Source organism: Echinops telfairi, unplaced genomic scaffold (genome assembly GCF_000313985.2).
Source record: "Echinops telfairi isolate 266 unplaced genomic scaffold, ASM31398v2 ScPeMD7_53;HRSCAF=182, whole genome shotgun sequence".
NCBI classification, from domain to species: domain Eukaryota; kingdom Metazoa; phylum Chordata; class Mammalia; order Afrosoricida; family Tenrecidae; genus Echinops; species Echinops telfairi.
Genome location: NW_022103951.1, coordinates 8716247 through 8741744, shown reverse-complemented (window position 1 = coordinate 8741744; position 25498 = coordinate 8716247). Strand labels below are relative to the sequence as shown.

Sequence of the window (25498 nt, the reverse complement as noted above, 5' to 3'; positions counted from 1 at the left end):
TACATCGCACCCTGACTGGCTCGTCTCCTCCCCGAGACCCTTCTGCAAGGGGATCTCCAGTGGCCTACCAAGCATGACCTTATTATTCAGGCACTTGGACTTCCTGGTAACATGTCTAAAGTACATGGATAAAATCTCAGCATCCTTACTTCTAAGGCTGTACTGCTTCCAAGACAGATTTGTTCATTTTTTTTGGAAGATGGTATATTCAATATTCTTTGTCAACATCATAATTAAAAGGCACCACATTTTCTTTGGTCTTCTTTATTGATTATTCAGTTTTCACATGCATATGCAGAGACTGAAAATATCATGGCTTGAGTCAGGCACACACCTTAGTCCTCAAAGTGACGTCTTTGCTTTTTAACACTTTAAAGAGGTCCTTTGTAGATTTGCCCAATGCAATATGTCATTGAAGTTCTTGACTGCTGCTTCATACTGCAGCCTTCAGTATGGATTACACCTCAACATGAAACAACAATCTTCACAACTGGACCAATAGGCAACATCATGACAAAAAGAGAAAGACTGGAATTGTCAAGGATTTAATTTTACCTGGAAACAGCAGTCAAGAAATTAAACGACATATTGCATCGTGCAATTCTACAAAAGACCTCTTTGAAGTGTTAAAAAGCAAAGACGTCACTTTGAGGACTAACTTGTGTGCCTGACTCAAGTCATGGTCTTCAATCTTCATCACTAAGAGCTTCAAGCCCTCTTCTCTTGCAGCAAGCAGGGTTGTGTTTTTTGCATATCACAGATTAAGGAGCCCTCCTCCAATCCTTGTGCCGCATTATCCTTCATCTAAGAGAGTAAGGCAAGAAGTATTCCTGCTAGGGTTCTAGCTATTACAGTTAATATATGTACAGGTTTATGCCCAACAAAATGTGTCTAACACTAGGTTTATGGACATTTCTTATATACCTATCTTTATGGACACATGCCAAAATTGACACATGAACAAAAATGCACATTTTCCTTTTAAAAACTTATTTTGTATTAAAATAACATAATTATAAACTATTAATTTATAAATGAAACTGTGATCCTATATATTTATATAAAATTTATAATATTCAACAGTATACAACATTTGAGATACTGGGTTCAACATATCGTCAGGGTCACTTGGGTTGGTCAAGTATGACATTCCCTGCTACACTGTTTGCCTTTCCATTTGACTATGTTTAGGTTTTATTACTGAAGTAATGCTTTCATGAATAAAACAGATTTACTGGGATTAATACTCGATTTCACGTCAAATTGACAAGTATTTATAGATAAAGGTATACCATACAGAGAATTTCGAGATCAGAAGGCTTAGAAGAAAATGAATTTGGATAAATAGTTGTCTCATCAAATGGCTAAAAGTCAGCATAAATGGTAGGAAGTAAATGTAAATGGTTCCTGTAATGTTCGTTGAGGAAATCAAAATGAGTCAAAATGACTTGTCCCATAAACAAAGGGGGAACTGATCATACAAACATGTCTTTCTTATCTGTGGATGGCTGAAGACAAATTCTCTAAGTAATGAACTTATTTTAGTCTCTTTAGTTTTTTTTAATTTTTAAAGGCCCAATTAGAACAGCGACTTTTGAGGGGATTTGCTGGGCCTATTCTATTCAAGGTAGAGGGGTCAGCTCAGAAAGTGATGAAGACTATTTTGGAGGCCCTCCAAGGGTGTAATCAAAGGAGCCCTGGTGGCATAGTGGGTTACAGGTTGGGGTGCTAATCACAAGGTCAGCAGTTTGAAACCACCAACCTCTCTGCTTGAGAAATATGAGGCTTCCAGTCTCAGAAACCCACTGGGGCAGTTCTATCCTATCCCATATGTGTCAGGATTGACTCAATGACTGTGAGGGTTTTTTGGTTGGTTTGTGTGTTTTTCGGAAGAGAGGTAATCTGGAGAGATTTTCTCAAGGAACACAAGATGATCATGTGGGCTTATTATGAAGATGTTTTAAGAGAATTGAACGGATAAGGAAAAAAGTCAGAAAAATTACACCCGGGAATTTTGTTTCCCAGTATGACAATGCACCTGCTCATTCTTAGAGGGTAGCAAAGGCTATCCTATGAGAATTTCATTAGGAAACCTCTCCCCTCTACCATACAGCCCTTTAGATTTCTTTCTCTCTCTCTCTCTCTCTCTCTTTTTTAAAATTGGGGGCTCTTACAGCTCTTATCACAATCCATACATATATTCATTGTGCCAAACACATCTGTATATAAGTTATCATCATATTTTTCAAAACATTTTCTTTCTACTTGAGCCTTTGGTATCAGCTCATCATTTTTTCCCTCCCTCTCTTACCCTCCCACCCCCATGTCCCCTTGATAATTTATATATCTGGCTAGACCAGAACATGTATACTGGTACAGATAAGAGCTTGCAACACAGGGAATCCAGAACAGATAAACCCCTCAGGACCAATAAGGGGAGCAGCAATTCTAGGAGGGTAAGGAAAGGGGGAACTGATCATACTAATCGATGTATGGCCCCCCTCCCACGGGGATGGACAGCAGAAAACGGGGTGAAAGGAGACAGCGGTTGGTCTAAGACATGAAAAGAACAAAAAATGATCATTTATAGATTTCTTTTTGTTCCTCAAACTCAAAGAGCACTTAAAAGGAACCTGATTTGAGTCCCTTGAAGCTGTCTAAAGTTTTGTGTTCATGTGGTATAAATCAAAGAGTGCAGAATGCCGCGGGGGAAGATTAGAGATGGAAACACTGCCTTCAGAAGGGAACAGACTTAAATGGAAGACAGCTGCACAGTTTGATACTTTGGTTTAATATGGAAAGATTTCTAATATTTTGTCACAATACTTTTTGACTTACCCTGGTAGTCCAGCTTCTTAGAATATTTACTGAGCACATGGGTCACATAAGCATAGTGAAAGTATACAACCCTGACAAACCTTTGCCAATTTAAACCATGCAGTGTTCCCTAGATCTGTTTTTCAACGTGTGCTGAATAAAACAAACATCAATAATATATCCCTTCCCAAGTAAAACGTAACATTCTTCCTTTTTGTAAATTATTCTGTGCAATTCCAGAGTGTAGACAACAAGGATGCTGACTCAGGCCTGGGGAGGTGACAAGCATCAATATAGGTCACAAGGAAGATAAAGAAGTTTCTTTTGGCTCTAAATCCAGACATCCTATTAATTTCCATCTTGTCACCACCAGATATAATTACCCTCTAATGGGGCCCACCAACCTCACTCTCCAGCTGCTAATCACTTTTCTCATTTCTTGAATCAAAGCTAGCGGGAGGTGGAAGTTGGCCAAGGCTTTCAGGCAAAGCCTTAGCAAGAGTCCAGGGCTTGGCAAGGATTTTGATAACTTTCTTCCTTATGAAGTGTAACAGGCCAACACACATTTGGTGGCTCAAATGTTAAACCTTTTTTCTGGGTATATTTGATCTGCTGATTTTAAAAAATGGCACCAGTTTCCCCTTATCAGCTCTGGGTTTTGAGATACAGAACATATGCCACATACCACTCTTCATTCTGACCATAAAAAAAGCACGTAGCTTAGAAGAAGTACATGCTGGATTTATTTAAAGTAGTTTGTGTTGTACTAAATAGTTAGGTCAAGTTACACTTCACATGGTGTCCTTTGATAGAAAGATGTTTGAACAGTGCACATTACATGAACTTGGAATTTTCTCCAAGTATTACTTCACCTTTACGAGGAATTGAATAGCAGGTAGTTTCACTTTATTATCTTAAAAGGGGGTAAAAAAATAAGAGTTACTGTGCAATAAATAAGGAGCCCTGATGACATAGTGTGTGTTTGCTAACCACAAGGTCAACTATTTGAGCCCACTGGTCACTCTGCAAAAGAAATATGAGAGACTTTCTGTGCCCATAAAGATTGACAGCCTTAGAAACCCACTGGAGAAGTTCCCCTCTGTGCTATATGGTGGCTGTGAGACAATCAGCTGACTGGCAGTGACTTTAGTACACTAAATAGAGATTCAAATGTTCCAAAACCCAAAATGGGCCTGTCAGTTCAAACTCCTTTATTAAAATTAAAGCATTCTAGTCCTGTTACAATATGACACAACTTCTCCACCTGTGCACACAAAACTCTTAAAACAAAAGTTAGAATTTTTCTTATAAAGAAGCTTGGAGCCAACCTCACCTCTGAAATATTTAACATGAATTATCCATTGACTTCTATATATTAAAATGTGTTCTGCAATGTTTACTGCATAATTTAAAGAAGAAAATGTAGATGTACAAAATATTTATGAAAATTGCTATGAAGCCTTACATTTTTTACACTTTAAGTTGCCCTCACACCTTCCATGTATGTGCCTTTTCCATTTTCTTTCTTATTTCCCACTCTTCTCCAGCTGTGTTGACTTTTTGTATCCAGCTTGTAGTTTCTGTATATATTACACAGGCTCTCATAGCAAACAAACAAAAAAATCCCAACCCACTGCTATCTAATCCATACTAACTTGCAGTGGCCCTATAAGAGATAGAACTTTGGGTTTCCAAACCTTTAAATCTCTTAAAGGCTGCAGAGTGTCTGGTGGGCTTGAACCACTGGCCTTAGAATTGGCAGCTCAATGTGTGTGTGAACAACTAGCCATCATGAGTCCATATACAGCTTCCCTTGGAAGTCTCTTCATATCTAATTACCATATATACTCAAGTATAAGCCGATTTGAATATCAGCCAAGGCACCTAATTTTACCATAGAAACAGCATAAAAAATGTGCTGGAAAACTCAACTTATACACGACTATACACGGTATTTTCCAAATACTTCTTGTCTTATCCTTGCCATTTGTGGGTCTGAAATTTTCTCATATTTAAAACTAGGAAGATAAATTAATGAGTATAAATTAGTAGCTAAAAATATAGTGAAACGCCATATATAAGAAACTAGAGCTGATGCAGTCTATTCAGTGCAATTTTCTGAATCAGCATCCCAAATAATGGCAGGAGCAGGTCTGAAAACCAAGACACTAAGAAAAAAAATTGGGGAGCGGGCTGTGTAATTTGTCTGCAATGGCTTTATTATGACAAAGGCGTAGAGGAGCATGACTTTCTGGCAGGTTGCAGACTCCTCTGGATATTTACAAGACTAACCAAAGCAATACCAAGGCTCTGCCAATCCATGACCCCACAGCCAGTGGGTGGAGGGAGGCAGGCACTTCATGCCAAAAAAAATGCCACGCGCCATCTGAGAGCTGTACATCACCTGTTCCTTTCTTGTTTCCACACTTGCTTTCCGTTCAGAGGCCCCTAGTGAGTACATCGTGGATGTGGCAAAAGTGACTATATAAATCTCTTTGCTGTTTATAGACTCCTCTGAATCCACTTTATATACTTCTGGATTATTTTTGTCTCAAAGCAGTAGACAGTTTCAGCATGTAGCAAAGGCAGAGGCATTCAAGGCATCGTGATAAATTACTGTATATTATCGAGTATAAGCCGAGCCTAATATCAGCCGAGGCACCTACTTTTTACCATAAAACTGCATAAAAATGTGCTGAAAAACTCGGCGTATACACAAGTATATACGGTAGTCAGGACTCTGTTCACAAAGAAGAGGGTGCCCAACATTCAACATGTCACAGTGGCCATATCACCTTTTACACACAGGGGAGCTTCTGGAACTGCTCACAAGTCCATATGTCTCCAAGGCACATGACCCTTATCCAAGCCAATAGACATCTGAATTGAAGATAGCCACACACCCAAAAGTTCTTCCAGCTACCTCACCAGCCAGGTATTCTTCCTGTTGCAGGCTGCCAGTCTACAAGGTTTGGGCATGGAGCACACTGTTCAGGTTATGTACAACTCTTTCTCTGTGGTTTAGAATGATTCACATCAACCCAATAAACTCAAAACTCACTGCCATGGAGTCAATGCTGACTCATAGCAACTCCCTGTGGGTTTCCAAGACCGTAACTGTTCACAGGAGTAGAAAGCTCAGTGGCTCTCCTGCGGAGCTGCTGGTGGTTTCGAACTGCCGACATTGTGGATCGCAGCCCAACGGGTAACCTCTATACTACCAGGACTCCTTCATTAACCAAAAACACGTGCCAACGTCCTATTTCAAGTCCATGGAGTTATATGCCATTTGTCACTTTCTCCTCCACTTGTGTTTTTATTCCACTCATAGACTTTTCTTACCGGCACTTCCTAAGTTTATTGCTCTTGCTCTTCTCAGATGGGATAGGGTAAAAAGTTGTATGACAAACCCATCAGAACTAAGCGGAAATACAGCCAAGGTGACAGATGACAGAATGCAGTTCAGGTTCTGTGAGGGGCCAGTGCGCACGGTGCACGTTGGTCAGAGGAAGTGTTCACTTTACCCCTCCTCTTACATCTGGAAATGTTCACTTTACATCTGCTCTTAGAAGCACCGAGAAGAACTCAGACTCCTTCCTGGAGGGAGTCTGCCATGCTTGCTAGCTTGACCTGGCTTATTCAGCAGCACGGAGCCCCAAGTCTCTGAGGAACCCCAAGTCTCTGAGGAAAAGTCAGGAACCAGAAGAGAGCTCATGGGCACTGCAGGTGGCGGCCCAGGCCTGGAAGCACTTTGGATTAACTGGAGCCAACACTGAGTCTCAGTAAGTGCGAGAAGAGAACCAAAAATGCTCAGAGGGCTGACATGCTACCAACCCATCAGTCAGAAGTTCAACCTGGTCGTTTCCTTGCTGTAATGTGCCCCGAAACACAATCTCTTTTGCTTTTGTTATCATACTTGAGAAGCACATATGGCTTCTCAAACATTCCTTGGTCATGAATTATGTTCCTCAATAGGACCCAAACTTGATCATAAATTATGTTCCTCAATAGGACCCAAAGTCACACCCATCCACACGTTTGCAGCCCTTATTCTCGTGCACAGACGGGACTGTTGAAGCATCTTCCTCTCTGCATGGGTAACACCAACCGTGTTCCTGATCTCCAAAGTTTATGTCTGAAGGTCACTGGCAAGGAGACAGTGCTTGCACGGGTGAGTGGCAGCCCTCTCATGAAAGGTCAGAAGACCTAACCTTGAGAGAAACTGAGAGGTGTTACTCACTGTTGTTTATAGATGTGCTCAGCTAGTCTACCAGGGACAGTCCACATCTCACTCATAGAGTCCTTTAAGGACATTGCACATACTCAACTGTTAAGCCTGAGAATTGCTCCATGACCTGAAACTTTGCAGGGACCAATAACTAGCTCTCTAGCTCTAAAAGGGAAGATCTGGAATGTAAAAAAGAGGACAGAAAAACCTAGAGGCTAAAGCTATGGGATCTTAAGTATTCTCTGCCCCCAAATCTGTCCAAGAAGCCCCTTAAACGACTTCGTAGAGTCAGAGACAGAAATTACAATATAAGGCAAGGATTTAATCACCTGTCTATAGGAACATGGTGTCAAACCTGTACTAACCAAAATTTTATTGTTGGTCACTATTAAATTACTTTATATGTGTCTGATCAAGCTTTACTGTACAGGGTACACATTTAAAATCTATTGTGTTTGTTTGCCTTTTCTAAAACAATAGTTCTTAAATCTTGAGAGTACCTAAACCCAATTACAACACTGTTTCTATATAAAAATTGGATTCAAATTGCATTTTTAATTAAAAAAACCAAACTCACTGCCATCAAGTCAATACCAACTCATAGTGGCCCTATAGGATAGGGTAGAAACCCCCTGTGGGTTTCTGAGACCGTGACTCCTTATGGGAGAAGAAAGTCTCATCTTTTTCCCCAGAGGGGCTGGTGGCTTTGAACTGTTGACTCCGTGGCCATCAGCCCAATGTGGAACCAGTACGTCACCAGGGCTCCTTGTTTCATTCTTCTCTATGGTTAGTGACTTGTCACCAATCTGCAGAAAGTATCTCAGTGGTCATTGTCAAGTTCCTTGGTAGATGTTTAAACCAATTATTTTGAAGCGGTTTGCTTTTTTTGTAGATAAAGTCGCTGGTTTCCAAAAGCTCTGGGGCTATTTTGAATTCTGTTTTGCCAGGATTCTCTCAGACGTGGGAAAAGCACACCAGCGAGTACAGGTTGTTCTGGAGGGACTGCTCAGTCTCAACACACTGCACTTAACATCAGGGCTTGAGGACGCTGATGTCGGGGCGTCCTGTGCACAGGAGGAAGGAAAGCAGGCTTCCCTGGTCTCGACCCACTAGATGTTAGTGGCATCTCCCCTCCCCCAGTTGTAATAATGTCAAATGTCACCTCTGGGCCAATTTTCCCCGACTGGAAACCACTGGCGTATTGAACTGAAAAGTTGGGGCTCACGGATCAGGGAGACCTGGTTTCAAATCCATTGCTACTATATACTAGCCAGTGAGCCTCGCCCAAGTTACCTGGCGTTCTTCATTCCCTGTTTCTCCCCTATGAAAACGAGAACTTCTGTATTTCCCTCAAGGACTATTTTGATGAAAAAAATATCTACAGAAATATAAGGGAGCGTCAAGAAGTCCTCGGAAAAATTCTGTTAACTTCTAATTCCACTTTTATTGTGTGCAGCTCTCTGGTACATAAGCACCCAATGAATAATATATCGCCTTCTCACTTAACAACTACCTTGTTATCCAACATTTTGCATTTATAACAATAGCAAAAAAAAACCAAACCTACTATCTTGCACATTAATGCAATGGCAAAGGCGAGGAGGATCTCTGGGCAGCCAGCCCTCCTGTTGCTCAAGGGGCGCCCCGCCCAGGTGCCTCCCAGGGCTGCCTCCCCCAGGGCCACAGGCTCACCTGGGGAGGACTGCAGGCAGTCTCAAGCCTGCAGGTGCTGGTTCTGGGCTTGTGGGGTGGTGGGAAAGGAGGAAAGAAGGGGGCGTCAGCAAGGGTGCTTCCTAGTTTAATGGCATCCCAAAGTGAGCTGACTTGAGAACGGAACCCTAGAGGGGCTCTGTGGGGGACACTCTGACCGTACACCGGAGGGCAATGAATTGGTCAAGTCTTGGGCCCTCAAGTCACACCAAATAAAAAAACTCACTGCCATCAAATCAGTGCTGACTGACAGGAACAGGGTAGAATTTCCCCTGTGAGTTTCAGACTCTAAGGCAGGTGTCCTCAAACTATGGCCTGCGGGCCACATGCGGGCCGCCAAGGACATTTATCCTGCCCACCGGGTGTTTTTGCCCCATTTGATTTTTTACTTCAAAATAAGATATGTGCAGTGTGCATAGGAATTTGTTCATAGTTTTTTTTTTTAAACTATAGTCTGGCCCTCCAACGGGTCTGAGGGTCAGTGAACTGGCCTGCTGTTTAAAAAGTTTGAGGACCCCTGCTCTAAGGCTTCACAAAAGTAGAAAAGCCCTATTTTTCTCCCTTGGAGCAGCTAATAGTTTTGAATTGCTGATCTTTCGGTAAGGAACCCAATGCATAACCATTAGGCCACCTAACTTTATTCAGTTTTGCCTCTTCCAAGCCTCCTTCTTCTATGCAGAGATAATCTATAACTCAACTAAACTGAGAACCCCCGTAAATTTTAGCTGCTACTTTTCTAAATAAAAATCATATTGGACAAATGGATGGTCTGAAAATGGTCACCAAAAAAATCCCCTATTTTTGCATAACAATATGGTCTTTGGAAACAAACCCTATGGGTAACTGAGGAGTAGGAGTGGCTCTTTCTTTCTTGCCTTTTGTTTGTGCCCAGGGCTGTTATTTCAACACCAGAACCTCAGGAAGGCAGGATGGGGACCCTAATAAAGGGGCTATATTATCCTCATTATACTATGGGAGTCATTTTGACAGCAATCTTTTGCAGAAGCCACTCTCTGCAAGTCATACCTTTTATGCGGAACCAAAGATGAGAATGGTGTAGATTCCTCCTCAGTGTGCTTAGAAAACACCCCTTAGCCTTGCAAACATTTTGTGATTAGTCTAACACCGCGGTTCTAATCAGCTACTGATCACTGTTCAGGTATGTTTCAATCTAAGAAGTGTGTGTAAAATTGTAAACGATACACTTATTAACAACCCAGGGAGACTTATTTGGATTATGAAATGATTCCTGTACAAGCGTTTAGAAAGCTTTCTTAAACATCGAAAACATAATTACCTTTATAAAAGATTGGCTTACAGACAACTTAGAAATGCAACTATAGTGGTTATTACTGTAAATAGACATGAATTTTTATTAAAGTGGAGGAATGTGCCACTTATGAGCCCAAACTTATTAATGAGGCAGATGTACGCGTGCACACACATATACACACATGTATAGATCTCTATATAGATCTATATATAGAGATAGATACTGGGAATTGAAGGTGAGCACTAGACAAACTTCAAATGACTTTCCCTTAAGATGTGGACTTTGTCCAGGATTTGACCTCCAGCCCTTGGTTCTTGGTCTCTTCTCTCACGGCAAGAGGTAATGTACCTTCCCCATCCTCCAGACAAGGCTATCACTTCTACACCTCTATATAAACAAAATGAAACAAGAGTATTTTCATCTTTTCATGGTCTAGTATGTGATTCTACATACTTCTGGAAGACCACGAGGAAGTAGGCAGAACTGTTGTTATTCCTTATAAAGAAGCTAAAGCGCACAGTCTGTGAAAACACTCTTCGTCCCCCCTTGTTAATGGCTTTATTGTGAAATGTACCTATCTCACCTGTACAACTCGGTGAGTTTTGGTAAATTCACAGAGTTGTGCAAGCACGATCACAGTTCAACTTCAGAACACTTCTACCGGCCCAAGTCAACTAGCTTGGCATACATTCCTACGCACTCTGGGGCTGGAGGCGTCCACGAGCTCGGAGGATGGCTGTGCTTAGCCTTTCTAGCTCTTCCCCACCTGTTCCACGCCTAGCAACACCCCAGATTCACTTACTACCATGGGAAGTGCCTGTCTGTGTGTGGACAGGAGATCCTCACTTTCTTCAAGTGCTGGAAGTGGGAACAGCTGAGTAGTTATGAGTGAGAGAAAACTTTGATGAGGTCCAAAAAGAATAGAATAGGAAATGAGAAAGAAAAACGCCATAAAAACAAAGAAGCTAAGCAACCAAGGAGGCATGAGGAGTACTTTCTCAAGGTGAATTAGCACAAATGAGCTGGCGGTATTCAAAGGCTCCTTTCCAGCCGGAGGCCAGTTGCTATGTGCGTTCACGGGAAAGGAATGGAAGATATCGGCCGTGTTGAAGGGTGACAATAAAGCCCGCCATGCGGGGGAACTACAATCTATGGCATAATAAAAATCAATGTTATGGTACTTGACTTTGCGGCCTGTAATCTCTCATTCAATCAGAACCGAGATTCTTCCATCTGCAAGAGCAAGCTGGGCAATTTAATGTTCATTTCTGCTCAAGTGAAGGCCTGTGTTTGGGTGCTTCCACATTTTCTATGGTGTTATTTGAAATATGGCCGCAGCATTTGATACAAACAATACCTCAAACTGACATCAACAACTGTGTTTTGGACCCATTGATTCCATTCTAACTAATTGCGGGCTGACAGATGCGGGTAGTTTCCCACACTAGCTCTGAAAACACCATGTTCTTTAATTTAATATTACAATAATTTTAAATTACAGTTTCACATGAAGAGGAAACAGATTTATTCAGAGCTAACACTGATGACTCTGAATGGCTTTCGGGGCTGTACTGTGCCACGCACGGCACATATGGGCAATGTGAACTGTCAGAATCACTCACAAAACAATCCTGGGACAAATAACTTCCTCCTTGTTAGAAAGAAAAGAGCAAACATTACAAAAGCAGAGACACAAAAGCAGTGCTGAAAAGACTGACCCCGCTCCCATGCCCTGCTCTCCTGGCCCTGCGGCCTGACCATGCTCCACTGAGAAGCCTGTCCTCCCCTGACCTCTGGGATGCTGCCGGAGCCCACCTTTCCCCTAACTGGGGACTTTACCCAAGGTTTGGGCTTCTGCTCTTAGTTCTTCTTTCTCTTCTCTTCTCTTTCAGTGACAATGAAATATATTTGTTTGACTTGATGATCACCTCTATGCAAATGAAAACATTCATTATTAAAGGACAGGAATAAAATCCTCAGCCCAGCCCCGCCAACGACATGTGACCGAAAAGGCCACATTTGCTGGAAAATAGAATCCAGAACGCAAGGAGGAATAAGAAACCAGGAAGGAGGGGAGCAGGGAACCCAGAGAGGAAGTGGGAAGACCACTGGTGACATTAAGGGGATAGCAAGTACTGTCAGGGAACCAAAAAATGTATAAAATTGTTGAATGGAAAACAAATTTGCTCTGTGAACCTTCCCACAAAACACAATACAAAAATGAAAGAAAGAAAACAAAATCGGTTGTAACTTTTTATAGCTCACAACATGATTCTACATACTTCTAGAACACAATGTGAGGAAGTAGACAGAGGTGTTATTAGTCCTTATAAAATGTACACAGAGAGTCTGTGGAAATTGCTGATTGATAAATTACCCAGCCAGGGGGCTGATGATTCAGCACCCAAACCCAGGTCAGCAGACACCAATCTGGAGGCCTATTCATGGTCCACCAGGAAGCCCTTCTGCTGTACTTCCAATCCCTTCTAGTCTCTTGTGTCTTGACCCGACACCATCTGCCTTCATCTGGTATTGACAGGAGATGTGTGAACTCAACTCAAAGTTAATGAACTTAATTTTCATCGCATTTCCCCCTAAACCAGTTCCTTCTCCTGACACATTCATTTCTGCCCGTCATTTTTCCTTTAGTCACCCAATAATTAGGAAGGCCTAGAAATAATTCTTTGTATTACTGCTTCCAAATCGGTCCCTTCTTCCACAATCCTTTTTGGGATCAGCTTCATTTGGGTTCTTACTACCTCTTGTTCAAACCATCAAATAACCGAAGCCGTTAATACCCATCAAAGCTCCACCAGTCACTCTCTTGAGTTTTCAAACCCAATCATGTCACTTCAGTGGGTACCGAACAAATGAGAAAGCCATCCCCCTCAAACCCAATTGAGGTTCTACTTGCTTTCAGGTCAACTCCTGCTCCACCTCAGCATATACTCTCGATCGCAGGCAGGCTGATGGTCTACGCACACCTATCAGCACTCCCACGTGATTTCCCTGCTCACCTCCATCCCCACCTGGGCAAATGTAAGTGTAAGAACTGGAAATACAAGGAATCCAGGGCAGATGATCCCTACAGGACCAGTGGTGTGAGTGGTGATACTGGGAGGGTAGAGGGAGAGTGGGTTGGAAAGAGGGAACTGATTACAAGGAACTATATGTGACCTCCTCCCTGGGGGACAGACAACAGAAAAGTGGGTGAAGGGAGATGTTGGACAGGGCAAGATATGACAAAATAATAATTTATAAATTATCAAGGGCTCATGAGGGAGGGGTGAGCGGGGAGGGAGGGGGAAAATGAGGACCTAATGCCGGGGGCTTAAGTGGAGAGGAAATGTTTTGAGAATGATGAGGGCAATGAATATACAAATGAGCTATACCCAATTGATGTATGTACAGATTGTGATAAGAGTTGTATGAGCCCCTAATAAAATGATTAGAGATACAGTCTAAAAAAAAAAAAAAGATACGGGATGAATCCACACCCTTCATGGAACCTTTACTGACATCCTCCCTCCCCCTCCGCCCTGCCCCCCACAGGGAGCATCCCTTCCTCTGATCAGCATGTACTTTCTATCATTCATTTGTCATGGGGGCAGCAGCAGTTAAGTGGTAGGATGCTCTCCCTTCACATAGGGGACCCTAGGTTCGTTTCTGGCCAGAGTTCCTTATGTGCAGCCAGTATCCATCTGTCAGCGGAGACTTGTGTGTTGCTAATATGCTGGACAGGGTTCAGTAGAAGCTTCTAGACCAAGACAGACTAGAAAGGAAAGCCTGGATCTACTTCTAAAAATCAGCCAATCAAAACTCCACGATCACAATGGCCTGTTCTGCAACCAGTCGTGGGGATGGTGTGAGACCTGGCAGCTTTTGGTTCTGTTATGTATGGGAGAGCTGCAGACCAACTCAATAGCAGCTCAGAACTCATTTGTCATTCACACAGACCTTGAGTGTGACCTCATTGTTAATTTGCCAGAAAAGGCCCAACAGACCAAAAGCTCCTGGAAGGCAGAGCCTGGTGTGAGGTCCTTTGGACTCAAGCATGAGTAAGCAGACACTCAGATATTTCTTGGTTGATGACCTGGCCTCCGACCATTGTTATTTGCAATTCTAATAACACATGCGTTCAAATCTAACCTTGAAGGACTCTAGTTTTCTTGGATGAATGTCTTCTTGGAAAGCAAGTGAGAACCAAACTTCTGCATTGTCTTTCTGGGCTCTTGGAGACATTCAGCCTGCGCTTACTCAGTAAAGGCTACAGAAGACTCAAACCTTCAACTAGTGTCCTCAACACTTCCAACTGGGGAAAAAAATGTGACTCCTACTTTGAAGAAAGCCACCTTGGTTCTCTTCCAACTCAAAGAAAACCACAACTCAAACTCGCTGCTGTCTAGTCCATTTTGAGTCATGGCGACCCTACAGGCCAGGGGAGAACTGCCCCAGTGCATTTCGGAGACTGTAACTCTTTACAAGAATAGAAAGTCTTGTCTTTCCCCCACTGAGTGGCTGGTAGTTTTGAACTGCTGACCGCATAACCACTACACCACCTGGGATCCTCCAACCTGAAGAAATCGAGAGTCAAAGGGCAGCATCTTAACACGTCAGTCACATAGCCCTGCGTGTTCTGGAGGTGAGGGAACTCCTCCCTTCCTGTAGACTCACATCATCTTCACTGACACTTTGCCCACCGAACACCCTAGCTCACAACGGGATCCAAATGCTAAACCACAGGACGCAGAGCAGACAGCCTCCTTCTGGTGGTAGTTCTTCTTCTTCCTTTTAATTGTGGTGAAAATATATGTAGCTAAATATTTACCACATCAACAATCTGATGATTACTTTTCATTCACAGTCAACAACTGCTGTGCTTTTCCCTGCCCTTTAACCAGGTCACAAGCCACAGAAGACCAGAGCTCTGGCTGGTCTCGTGGCAGCCCAAGTTGTCAGAAGTTCTTGCTTAGGCTTCTTGCCTGGGCTTTTCAAAGGTTGACTGAGGTGTGCGGCAAATTTTGGAAACATGGCAATGACTTTCATTAGTTACAGTTTGCCAAAGCACCTCCCCCTCCTTAGCCTTTGCAAGATCAGACCGGAGACTGCAGCCTGACAGTTGCCAAGAAGCCACCTGATGAACGGGGTTCAGAAGGCAGCAGCACTGGGATAGAAGAGTGATGGCAGGCCAGGTGAGGCCTCAGGGCCTAGCGTCCTAGCAAGTGTCTGGTACTTGTTTCTAAATTGAGCAGCAAATGCAGGTGCTGCTAGAAATCTTCCACAGCGGATCACTCCTGACAGCGGTTACCAACGAGCAACGTGGGCGATCCTGGTGGTGATGGACATACTCTGTATCTTATCTATGGCAATGGCCCTACACACTACACTGGTGATAATATTGTTTGCGTGTACACACACACACACACACACACACACACACACCTTGGGGACTAGAACAACAGGGAACAGGTAAGTTTGGAGAATTGCATCATTGGCAACATCCTGGTTTTGTACATTTTACCCTCGGGAAAAGCTGGGTAGAAGGCAGACTGAATCTCACGTTGGCATGTGGATCTACAATCATCTCAAAATGAATTGTAGTGGGGGGGGGGGCTAGACTTTTAAAAAAATGTAGATCTCTATAATATCACACATACGAGAGGATGACCATGACGAATGAATAGCTAAAAATTATCAAATGTGAACCCGAACTTCCTGAAAAGGCTGTCATCTAACTCAGACCATCAGCAGGTCCAACACCAGCCTCAAGAGCACACACAGGCCTCATATCCATTCCTCCATCCACTCCCGCCCACCTCTCCCACCCCCAAAGGACTTCAGACTTGTTTACCCCGAGAGGCTCTAGCTCCCTCCCATTTGTCATATGGGATGACTTGACCTTGGGAATGTGCACTTATTTTGTGAACGAAATGGTCATGACCACCCCAAAGCTTGTTTAAACTCAAATTCAAAACACTTAGCGCTCTATCTACAATGCACTTGACAGTCTGAGTTCTGACCCTGTCAACCTTACAGCTTCAATACATAAATCACTGGAAAACGTGAGCTGAAGTGCTACCACCCACTTTTACAAAGAGAGTTCGTAATTTCTTTCCATTTCAACTTCACTAGGAATTTCTCAGGAGGCCGGGGAGGGGGGAGATGGGAGGACAAATCCCAGGCACTAAGAATGTGGAAACCACCTTCATCTCCCTTCTTTCCAAAGCTGATGCACATAAAACCACTCTAAGGCTGTTACTCTGGCAATGGAAGTAGCCGGGCCATTTCTCATCTTGCTGCTGAAGCAGGAAGCCAGGCCCCTGCAGTTCTTTTACAACTGGGCAAACGCGAAGCGAGCGGGCTCTCCTTTACTCACCGATGTCATTGCTGTGGTCCGAGAGATCCTTGTCCAGGATGCCGGAAATCCCACTGCCCACCAAGTCAATCTTTGGACCGTCACCCCTGTGTTAAAAGAACAAGTCCAGGCATTTAATTGGGAGAGTTCTGGCTACTCTGTCAGTTCCTGGTGGCACATGCATTAAGGAGTGTGCCGTGTGCAGGGCAGCTGGCACTGAAGTCTGCAAAGGAGCCAGTGGGAGCCAATAAGCTGTCCCACGACATGGGCCCCGGTGCAAACTGGGCAATGGACTGGAGTCCCTTCTCTAGGACATATTGTCAAAGGCAGCTATTTTAATACCGGTGGTTCCTTGGTGCACCTTCAGTCACCAAACCTCTTGCTGGGCAGCCGAGCTGCGGCCTGGGTCTGCTCCTGCTCCAACACCAAATAAGAACTGGCAGGTGACAACTGAGAACTTCCCTTTTAAGGAATGAGGAATTCAGCCAACGCGGTGCGGCTTGTCAAAGGTCGGCCACTTTTAACCTTGAGGAAAAGGTTTGCTGGCCCCAGGCTGAGGCATGGGCCAGGCTGTTGACAGGCGCAAGGTGTCGAGTGGAGATCTGGCAGCCCAGAGGCTGGCATGGGCAGAGGCCCATAGAATCAGCTGCTCCTGGGTGGGTGCCCACGGGCCCATCAGGACACGAGTGACTTCCCTCTGTATCTGGTCTTGGAGTAGCCCCTTGGGACAGGGACAGGCCTCCCCAAATGATGAGAGATGGCTGGTCCATGCTTGAATGAGCACAAGGTTCTTTTTAATTCTTCTTGGGTAGCTCTTGTGACTCTTTGGTGGAGGATGAGTCCCGAATGAGACAAGCAAGGGCTGGAATGGCAGTGAGATGGCAAGATCCTTGTCCATAAGGAGAGGGTGAAGGCAAACAGTTGTTCCTTGCCAAGGGACAGAGACAGTCTATCCCAAAGCTGCCTGTGGTCCCCAGGCCGGAGGCTGAACTGCACAATGGATATCTATCTTCTCCCAGCAAGAATTGGTCAACTGCTGCAGGGCTTAGGGGAGCCAAGTCAGATGGCACCTACCCTGAAGGGGTTCAGAGTGTAAATGGAAGAGACAGATGGGCCGTTTCAAACCCACTCAACACCTCAGCCGTGACCAAGAGAGGGAGACTGTAGGGTGCTGTGTGGGAGGGGCGGGGCAGGCAGAGGACATGGCATTCAAGTTGAACATTAGAGGAAAAGGACAGGTCACTAAGAGAGGTGATGGCAATAGGGACCAACTGTGCAACGACCCAGTGGGACCAGGGACCTCAGGGCTGATCCAGAGCTTAGGACAGCAGGCGCCAGGTCTGGGTGGGACCTGGTGGTCACAGAGGCTGAAGGAAAGCTGAGGGCAGAGCCCTATAAACAAGGGAGCCAGGGAGGGTGGTGTGGGTGGACTGTGTGAGAGGAGTTGACAAGAATGACACCTGGGCTCCGCACTGCAGAAGAGGGCATGAGAGCGGCACTCAGCAAGACACAGACATCCTCCTGATGGTGGAGAAGGGCCGTCGAGTGCCACAGCACACCGACCCTTCTTGGCTAGCAGAGGTGAAGCCGGGTGGGGCAGCTTTGCTGCGGCTCGGCCCAGAGGAGGCACAACTGAGCTCCCTGGTTGCATGAGCATCGCAAGCCGTCTGGGTGCTCAGAGGTGGTGGGGAACAGAGGGCAGGGAAAGGCTGGATGGTGGGGGCTGTGAGGGCTCAGTGGTAGGAATCTCGCAGGATGTCCGCTTTGATTCCTGGCCAATGCCCTGCATTCTCAGCCGCTGTTTATCTGCCAGGGGAGGCTTGTGTGTTGCTGTGGTGCTGAACAGATTTCTAAGGGACACCTGAAAAAGGCTTGGTGATCCACTTCCCAAAAACCAGCCAGGGAAAACCCTATGGATCACCATGGCCTAATCTGCAACTGATCATGGGTGGCCCAAACAGTGTTTTGCTCCCTTGTATAAGAGGTCACCATGAGTCATGGGCCTGCATGAGAGCAGCTGACAGCCACCACTAGGAATCACTCGAACTGAGCCCGCAGAGCCTCTATTCTTGGCCTCTCCCCGCCTCCTACAGGGGAGGGTCCCTAGCAGGGACGTCCTCCACATCTCCTGACTCCAAGAGCTCCTGCCCTACAGGACCTACTTCCCAGATGACTTTGAGCCACAAGAACTGAGGCAATGTCTCTCAGAACATCTCCTCAGGCCCTGGCATCTATTGCTTTGGATGTAATCTTCTGACTGAAACGTTTTAGAAAGATTGGATAGTCAGGGAGCCAGAGAGCCAGGGAGCTGGGATGATGTGGCTCGAGTTCTACCGGCAACCACGCGGGTCTGTGGTGGAACATACTAAAGACCTACTTCTCTGAGAGCACGTGCTCTGCCATGCAGGCCGAGAGGAAGCACCTAATTCCAATGCACATCATTCCACTTTTCCAAGGGGAAAGTGGTTTAAAGTGACACCCCCGTGGGCAAGTGGGGAGGAAGTGAGGTGGATCTTGGTGAGGAAGCAGAGTTTTTCTCACATTCGGCTGCTAACCAGAAGGCTGGCGAGTCAACCCTGCCCAGAGATGTCTCGGAAGAAAGGCCTGGAGATCTACTTTCAACAAATTAGCCACTGAAAACATATTGCTGCACAGTTCTGCTCCTATTGTGGCCTTGGGTTGGAATCGACTGAAAAGCAACTCGCTAGCTTTCTCTCTCTGAACTCGACTGCTCTGACTTGTGTGACTTGTGTGGCTTGTGTGTTTGATTACTCTGATTCTTGGAGCCGAGGTTCCTCTCTGACAGCTGGAAGCTCCCAGTCAAATGCTTCCCTGTGCTCCTCCCTCCAGCCCCTGCCTTTCCCTTCATGGCCACTCTCAACCATTTTATTCTCCCATCTCCATTTCTGAAAGTTGCCCGACAGCCTTTGTGGGAGTTAGGGAGACTGCCCTGACACACTAAAGTCGAAGGGTTGTTTGTTTTTTGTTTTGTTTTTTAGGAGAAGTTTTTGCAGTGTTTCTTTTGGGGCAGCAGGGTGGGTGCTGTCCACCACCCACTTCACTGCCTGGTACCTGGCAGGGGCTCAGAACACACTGATGGCATTGATGAGCCTTTGCCACAACTTCGGAAACAGAAATGCAGGATGCATTTGTGTAATACATGCAAGTTTTCCCCAAAGACAAAGTTGTCGGATGTACAGCATGACTGTATCTATGCAAAACCAATGACAAACAAGCAAAACCCAGCATTAGAAAACGAAGGGAAAGATATGTGATAGACCCTGAGGCTGCGGCAAATGTTTGCTTTCCTGTAAAGATTCCTTTGAAGAGTCCTGGGACTCAGTCAGCTCATGCTCGCTTCCCTCTCAGTATCCCCAAGTAGGCAAGGTCTTCGGCCTTTCAAACACTCTTTTAATCCTCCCTCCACCACAGGGCCCCTATAAGGTGTGTATACAGTTTAGAATTCTGGACCTGGAAGGCCAGGTCATGGGTGCTACACCGAAACCAGCTGTTCACTCTCTGTGTGATCCTCTTGGCCTCTCTGGTCTGTGGGCGTTTCATCGGTGAAATAATGGGTGGGCTAGCTTGGACAGGAGCATCTCTGAGGGGCCTTCAAGATTTCACATTCTACACTTTCAACATCAGAGTGATGTTGGAGACGGGGTGGGGTTGGAGAAAGTAGCCCTGTGTGGTGTGTACGTGGGTGGGGGGTGGGGGGTGGGTTGTCGTGGGGAGCAAGTTCCAGGAGAGCTCACCCTGGGCTTTACCTCAGTCAAGGTCTGGGATGCCCTCTGGTGCCTCCTCTCTAATAGACAAATGTGACCCACCCTTTAGTACTCCAGAACACACCTTTTCAGGCCTGCAATACACTTCTCTACTCCAGCCCTCAACCCAACCTTCACGATGGCATTTCATAATCTGATGTGCACCTAGTATCTCCTCCTATAGTTATTCAAAACAGCGGGGGAGAGGGGGGTTGGTCATTCTTTTCCTCCTAGCACAGTGTCCCAGGCATATAGGTATGCAATGTTTAAAAAGAGAGAGAGAGAGAGAGAGAAGGCTTGTGAATTGTCTGGGCTTTTTATACCTTATTAATAACTTGTAAGTTCAATACTTGATCCTATATTTAACCTGCATTTGCTAATAAAGTAAGTCTCCAACCTCATCTTTATCATAGTTAACATACAATGACAGTGTTTACCAAATATGAGACAATTCTTATAGATATTGGAGGCCTTCTCTGCAATTAAAAGAGCCCTGGTACAGGGCAGGCCCCAATCAAAGCCAAACTGACCCCCTCACTAGAAGTATGTACAACAGAGGACAACACTAAACCTACGGGTTGGGGACAGGGACCGGCCTGCCATGCCCACACGGAAGCAAACCAAGAAGGAAAAAGAGAGAGTGAGGTTCTAGATCAGATATTGGCTAAGAAGGATGCCGCTGCATGAAGCTGCTGAGACACAGAGAGGACTGTAGGGCCTACAAGGGCTTGAGACATGATGTCCCCTCACTGGAGCATGCCGAGACAGAGGACAATACTGGGGACACACAGCAGGGAGTAAGTTGGTCCCCCCCCCACACACACACAGCGGGGCCAACCAAGAAGGGAATATAACAGATCATCAACGGGAGCAAAGTAAAGCAACAAAGCCCCTGAGGTCTAAACACAGGCATGTATATATGTGAATATATTTATATATAACAATAGGGATATAGGTCTACAAACATGTTTATATGTTAAGTATTAAGGTAGTAGATGGACATTGGGCCTCTACTCAAGTATTCCTCCTCAATGCAAGAACATTTTGTTCTAATAACCTGGCATTCCATGATGCTCAGCTTCCTGACATGATTGCTGAAGACAAAATGGGTACATAAGCAAATGTGGTGAAAAAAGCTGATGGCACCCGGCTATCAAAAGATACAGCCTCTGGGGTCTAAGGCTTGAAGATAAACAAGCAACTATCTATCTGAGAAGTAACAAAGTCCACCTGGAAGAAACATACCAGCCTGTCTGATCATGAGGGGCCGATGGGATTAGGCATCAGGCATCAAAAAACCAGAACAAAAAATCCTATCAATGTGAATGAGGGGGAGTGCGGAGTAGAGACCCAAAGACCATCTGTAAGCAATTGGACATCCCCTTAAAGAAGGGTCACGGGGAGGAGACGACGTCAGTCAGGATGCAGTATAGCACCGATGAAACATACAACTTTCCTCTAGTTCTTTAATGCCCCTCCACCCACTATCATGACTCAAATTCTACCTTACAAATCCGGCTAGACCAGAGCATGTACACAGGTACAGATAAGAGCTGGAAACCTAGGGAATCCAGGACAGATAAACCCCTCAGGGCCAATAATGAGAGTAGAGATACCAGGAGGGTAAGGGGAAAGTGGGGGGAGAAAGGGTGAACCAATCACAATGATCTACATAAAACCCCCTTCCAAGGGGACAGACAACAAAAAAGTGGGTGAAGGGAGACATTGGTCAATATAAGACATGGAAAAATAATAATAATTTATAAATTATCAAGGGTTCATGAGGGAGGGATGGTGGGGGAGGGAGGGAAAAAATGAGGAGCCGATACCATGGGCTCAAGTAGAAAGAAAATGTTTTGAGAATGATGAGGGAAATGAATGTACAAATGTGCTTGACACAATGGATGGATGGATGGATTATGAAAAGAGCTGTATGAGCCCCCAATAAAATGATTTAGAAAGAAAATGTGGTGAAGAAAGTGGATGGTGCCTGGCTATCAAAAAGATATAGCATCTGGGGTCTTAAAGGTTTGAAGTTTAACAAGCGGCCATCTAGCTGCGAAGCAACAAAGTCCACATTGAAGAAGCACATCAGCAGGTGTAATCATGAGGTGTTGAATGAACTGGGTAATAGGCATTAGAAGACCCAAAACAAGCAAACAAAAACCATATTGTTGAGAACATGGGGGGTGTCGGAGACCCAAAACTCATCTGTAGACAAGGGGACATCTCCCCACAGAGGGGTCACAGGGAAGCGATGAGTCAACCAGGGTGCAGTATAGCGACCATGAAAACACAATATTCCCCTGATTCCTTGAGGCTTCCTCACTCCCTGCTATCATGACCCCAGTGCTGCTCAGGACATACGGAATTCAGGAACAGGATTGTGAGTAGCAATACCAGGAGGGTAGGGGGAAGGTGGGGAGAGGAAGGGAGGAAGGGGAACTGATCACAATTATCAACACATAACCATTTCCCACACCCCCAGGGGGTCAAACAATAAAAACTGGGGTGGAGGGGAGGGAGACAGTGGTTGGTGTAAGATATGAAAATAAACAATTTACAATTTATCAAGTGGCCATGAAGGTGGGAGTGGGGGGGGAGGGGAAAAAGAGGAGCTGATACCAAGGGCTAAAAGAGAAAGTAAATGTTTAGAAAATGATGATGGCAACATATGTACAAGTATGGTTGATACATTTGATGTATGGATTGTTATAAGAGCCCCCCATAACACGATCTTTCAAAAAAAGAGCCCCTGTGGTGCTGTGGGTTAAGCATTGGACAGTTAACTGCAAGGTCGGCAGCTCAATCTCACGTGCTGATCTACGTGAGATAGATGAGGCTGTCTGCTCTTATAATGATTTACAGGATCAGAAATTCCACACAGGGCCACTAAGAGTCACAACCAACTCGATGGCAGATCCATAAGTAGGAGTCCTGGTGGCACAGTGGTTAAAGTGCTCTGCTGCTAACCAAAAGGTCAGTCAGGGGTTTGATCTTACCATCTGCTCTACCTGAGAAAGGTGTGGCAGTTCGCGCCTGTAAATATTTACAAACCTGATACAGGTAGTTCTATTCTGTTCAACAGGACTGACTTGATGACAGTGGTTGGATTTGTTTTGGTCTATCTACAAATGATTAAACACTGTCCTAGTGGCTTCAGATAAGAAAAAAAATCACATATGCTCCAGTTGGCCAGGTGGGTGCTCCTCATGTGACATTTAATGTGACCTAGGGTGAACCCTTGCCAGGGGAAGGGCTTCCATCTTGAGGGGAGAGCTTCCTGGATAGGTCTGAAGGGTCTGTTGTAGATGGCCTGATAACTTGAACCAGAGGAGACCACCCCAGAGAAATAGGAACCACTGATCGCAGAGCAATTTCTCCTAGATTCTTCTGCAAGGAGGAGTCTGGGATCTCCCATCTCTCTAGCTGAGCCTTGAGGCCCTTTGCCAACAGTCAGACCGGGCACTAGGGTAGAACGATCTATAGATGGCCAAAGAGAGCCTATTTTGAAAACACAGTAAGTGTAGTTTAAAAGGTTCTGATCTTTCCAAGTAGGGGAACTGCAGCTGGTGTTTTGACAGCACTCAGACCGTGGGTGTGTAAGCATTTTACAATGTCTATTTGTAAATGCCTTCTACTGTATTTATAGCCTTTTACAACAATGCTAATGAATTTCAGTATTGAAAAGGGCCAGAATTTCTGAAATTTTCCAAAGCATGTGTTGGGTGGGACAGCTACCCAATGAAGACTAGACCCTTGAGGGCCCAACTTTTCCCAAATCTGCCCAGTGACAGGGTACCATTTGGGCAAAAGGGGTGCTACTGAACACTAAGAGAAAAAACATAAAGACCACCCTTTGGTAAGTCACTGGACTCCTGTAAGTGCTTGGGTCTGGTGACTGTATATACCCACAGCTGTTAAACCAAAGGAGAAAGCAGCTGGCAGCAGGCAGCACCCATATATCCAAAGACGGACGAATAAGGTTGTTCTTGCTCATTCATATTTTTTAATCAAAATCATGTGATTCCATTATATTTCCCTTAGTGCTTTGCGTTATGGGTCCATATCAAACATGACTTGAACAGGTATCTAGCCACTAAGAGTCTCCTCGCCTTACTGGCCAGTGAACCTGAGACACAGCGAGGGCATTGACTGACCCACATATGCCCAGAAGGTACAAGTAGAGCCCACAATTCCATAGACACAACAGCAGCAGTTTTCATCTGTGGATAAGCCTCTTTCCCACATTAACTATTTAATCTTCACCACTGGGGAGGGTGCCTCTATGCCTGGAGGGAACTGAACTGCTGGGTGTGCTGCCACTCCAGGTACAGCCCTCCCATACTCAAACGTTCCACATCATGCCAGCTCAGAGAAACCCTATACGACAGTGTAGAACTGTTCCAGACAGTTCCTGAGGGTATAACTCCTGCCAAAGGCAAACTGGTTCATCTTTTCCCTACAGAGTGGGAGGTTCATAACACCAATGGCTTTGTTAGCAGCCCAATGCTTAATCCGTGGCACCACCAAGGATCTTTACAGCCTTTCCAGAGTCGTCAGGTCCACTGACAGTCAGAGGCCTGGGAGGCCGGAGCAAAGCTTAAGTCAGTCCAGCCAACACAGGACTAATGGGCTGGTTTTGCTCCAATGGTCCCTGTGGAGTTGGTGGAGGCTTTGTCAAGCAGGATCATAACTTGACTTCTCTCCCTGCACAATCCCACTGCCTTCGCTTCCCCTGACTGAGTATTGAGTCCTAAACCATATTGTACACGTTAACCTCTCAGAATCGCTTCCTGGAGAACTGTGCCAACAAGGCTACCATTCTCATTAGATAAGTGAGGAAATTCAGGTCCAGTGAGACCAAGTAACTCGCTGACGGGAGGACATAACAGCACGTGGTTGAATGGCAAGGCCTGGGTTTGAACCTATAAAGTCAGCTCCCAAAGCCCAAGCTCTTAACCGCTTCTCCACACTGTTCTGCCTAGTCTCCTGGACTCCCAGGTTGGGATATGGCCATTGGGGCAGTGAGTTACAGAGGGGGCCAGGCAGCTGGTGTCACCAGGACTCACTGCCAGTGGGTAACTCACCTTCCCTTCCAGAGTTAAAAAAAAAAATTACTCAGAAACACGAGTCACAGCTCCACCTGCCCAGAAGGGCATGCTCCTCCCACTGGGACCCAAGACATAAGAGTAGCACGTGTCCACGAAGGACCAAGGCAGGTGGGCTGGGTGACAACATGAACTTAGCGACAAGGCTCAATTTAGCCCAAGTTAGGACAGTTAAGCCAAGACATGTGGCCTGGAAAAGGTGCTGTGGTGAACAGGAAGCAAAAGCTAAAAAAAAAAAAA

At 45.2% G+C, this 25498-nt stretch overlaps 1 protein-coding gene across 9 annotated transcripts in view; it reads right to left on the bottom strand.

The window, feature by feature from the left end:
• SH3KBP1 (SH3 domain containing kinase binding protein 1) overlaps window positions 1–25498 on the bottom strand; it is a 340714-nt gene that overhangs the window by 35508 nt on the left and 279708 nt on the right. For all 9 annotated transcript variants that reach the window (XM_030885785.2, XM_030885786.2, XM_030885787.2 and 6 more), the window contains one exon: window positions 16405–16490. In XM_030885785.2, the coding sequence (XP_030741645.1) occupies window positions 16405–16490 (86 nt within the window). The remainder of the gene's footprint in view (window positions 1–16404; window positions 16491–25498) is intronic.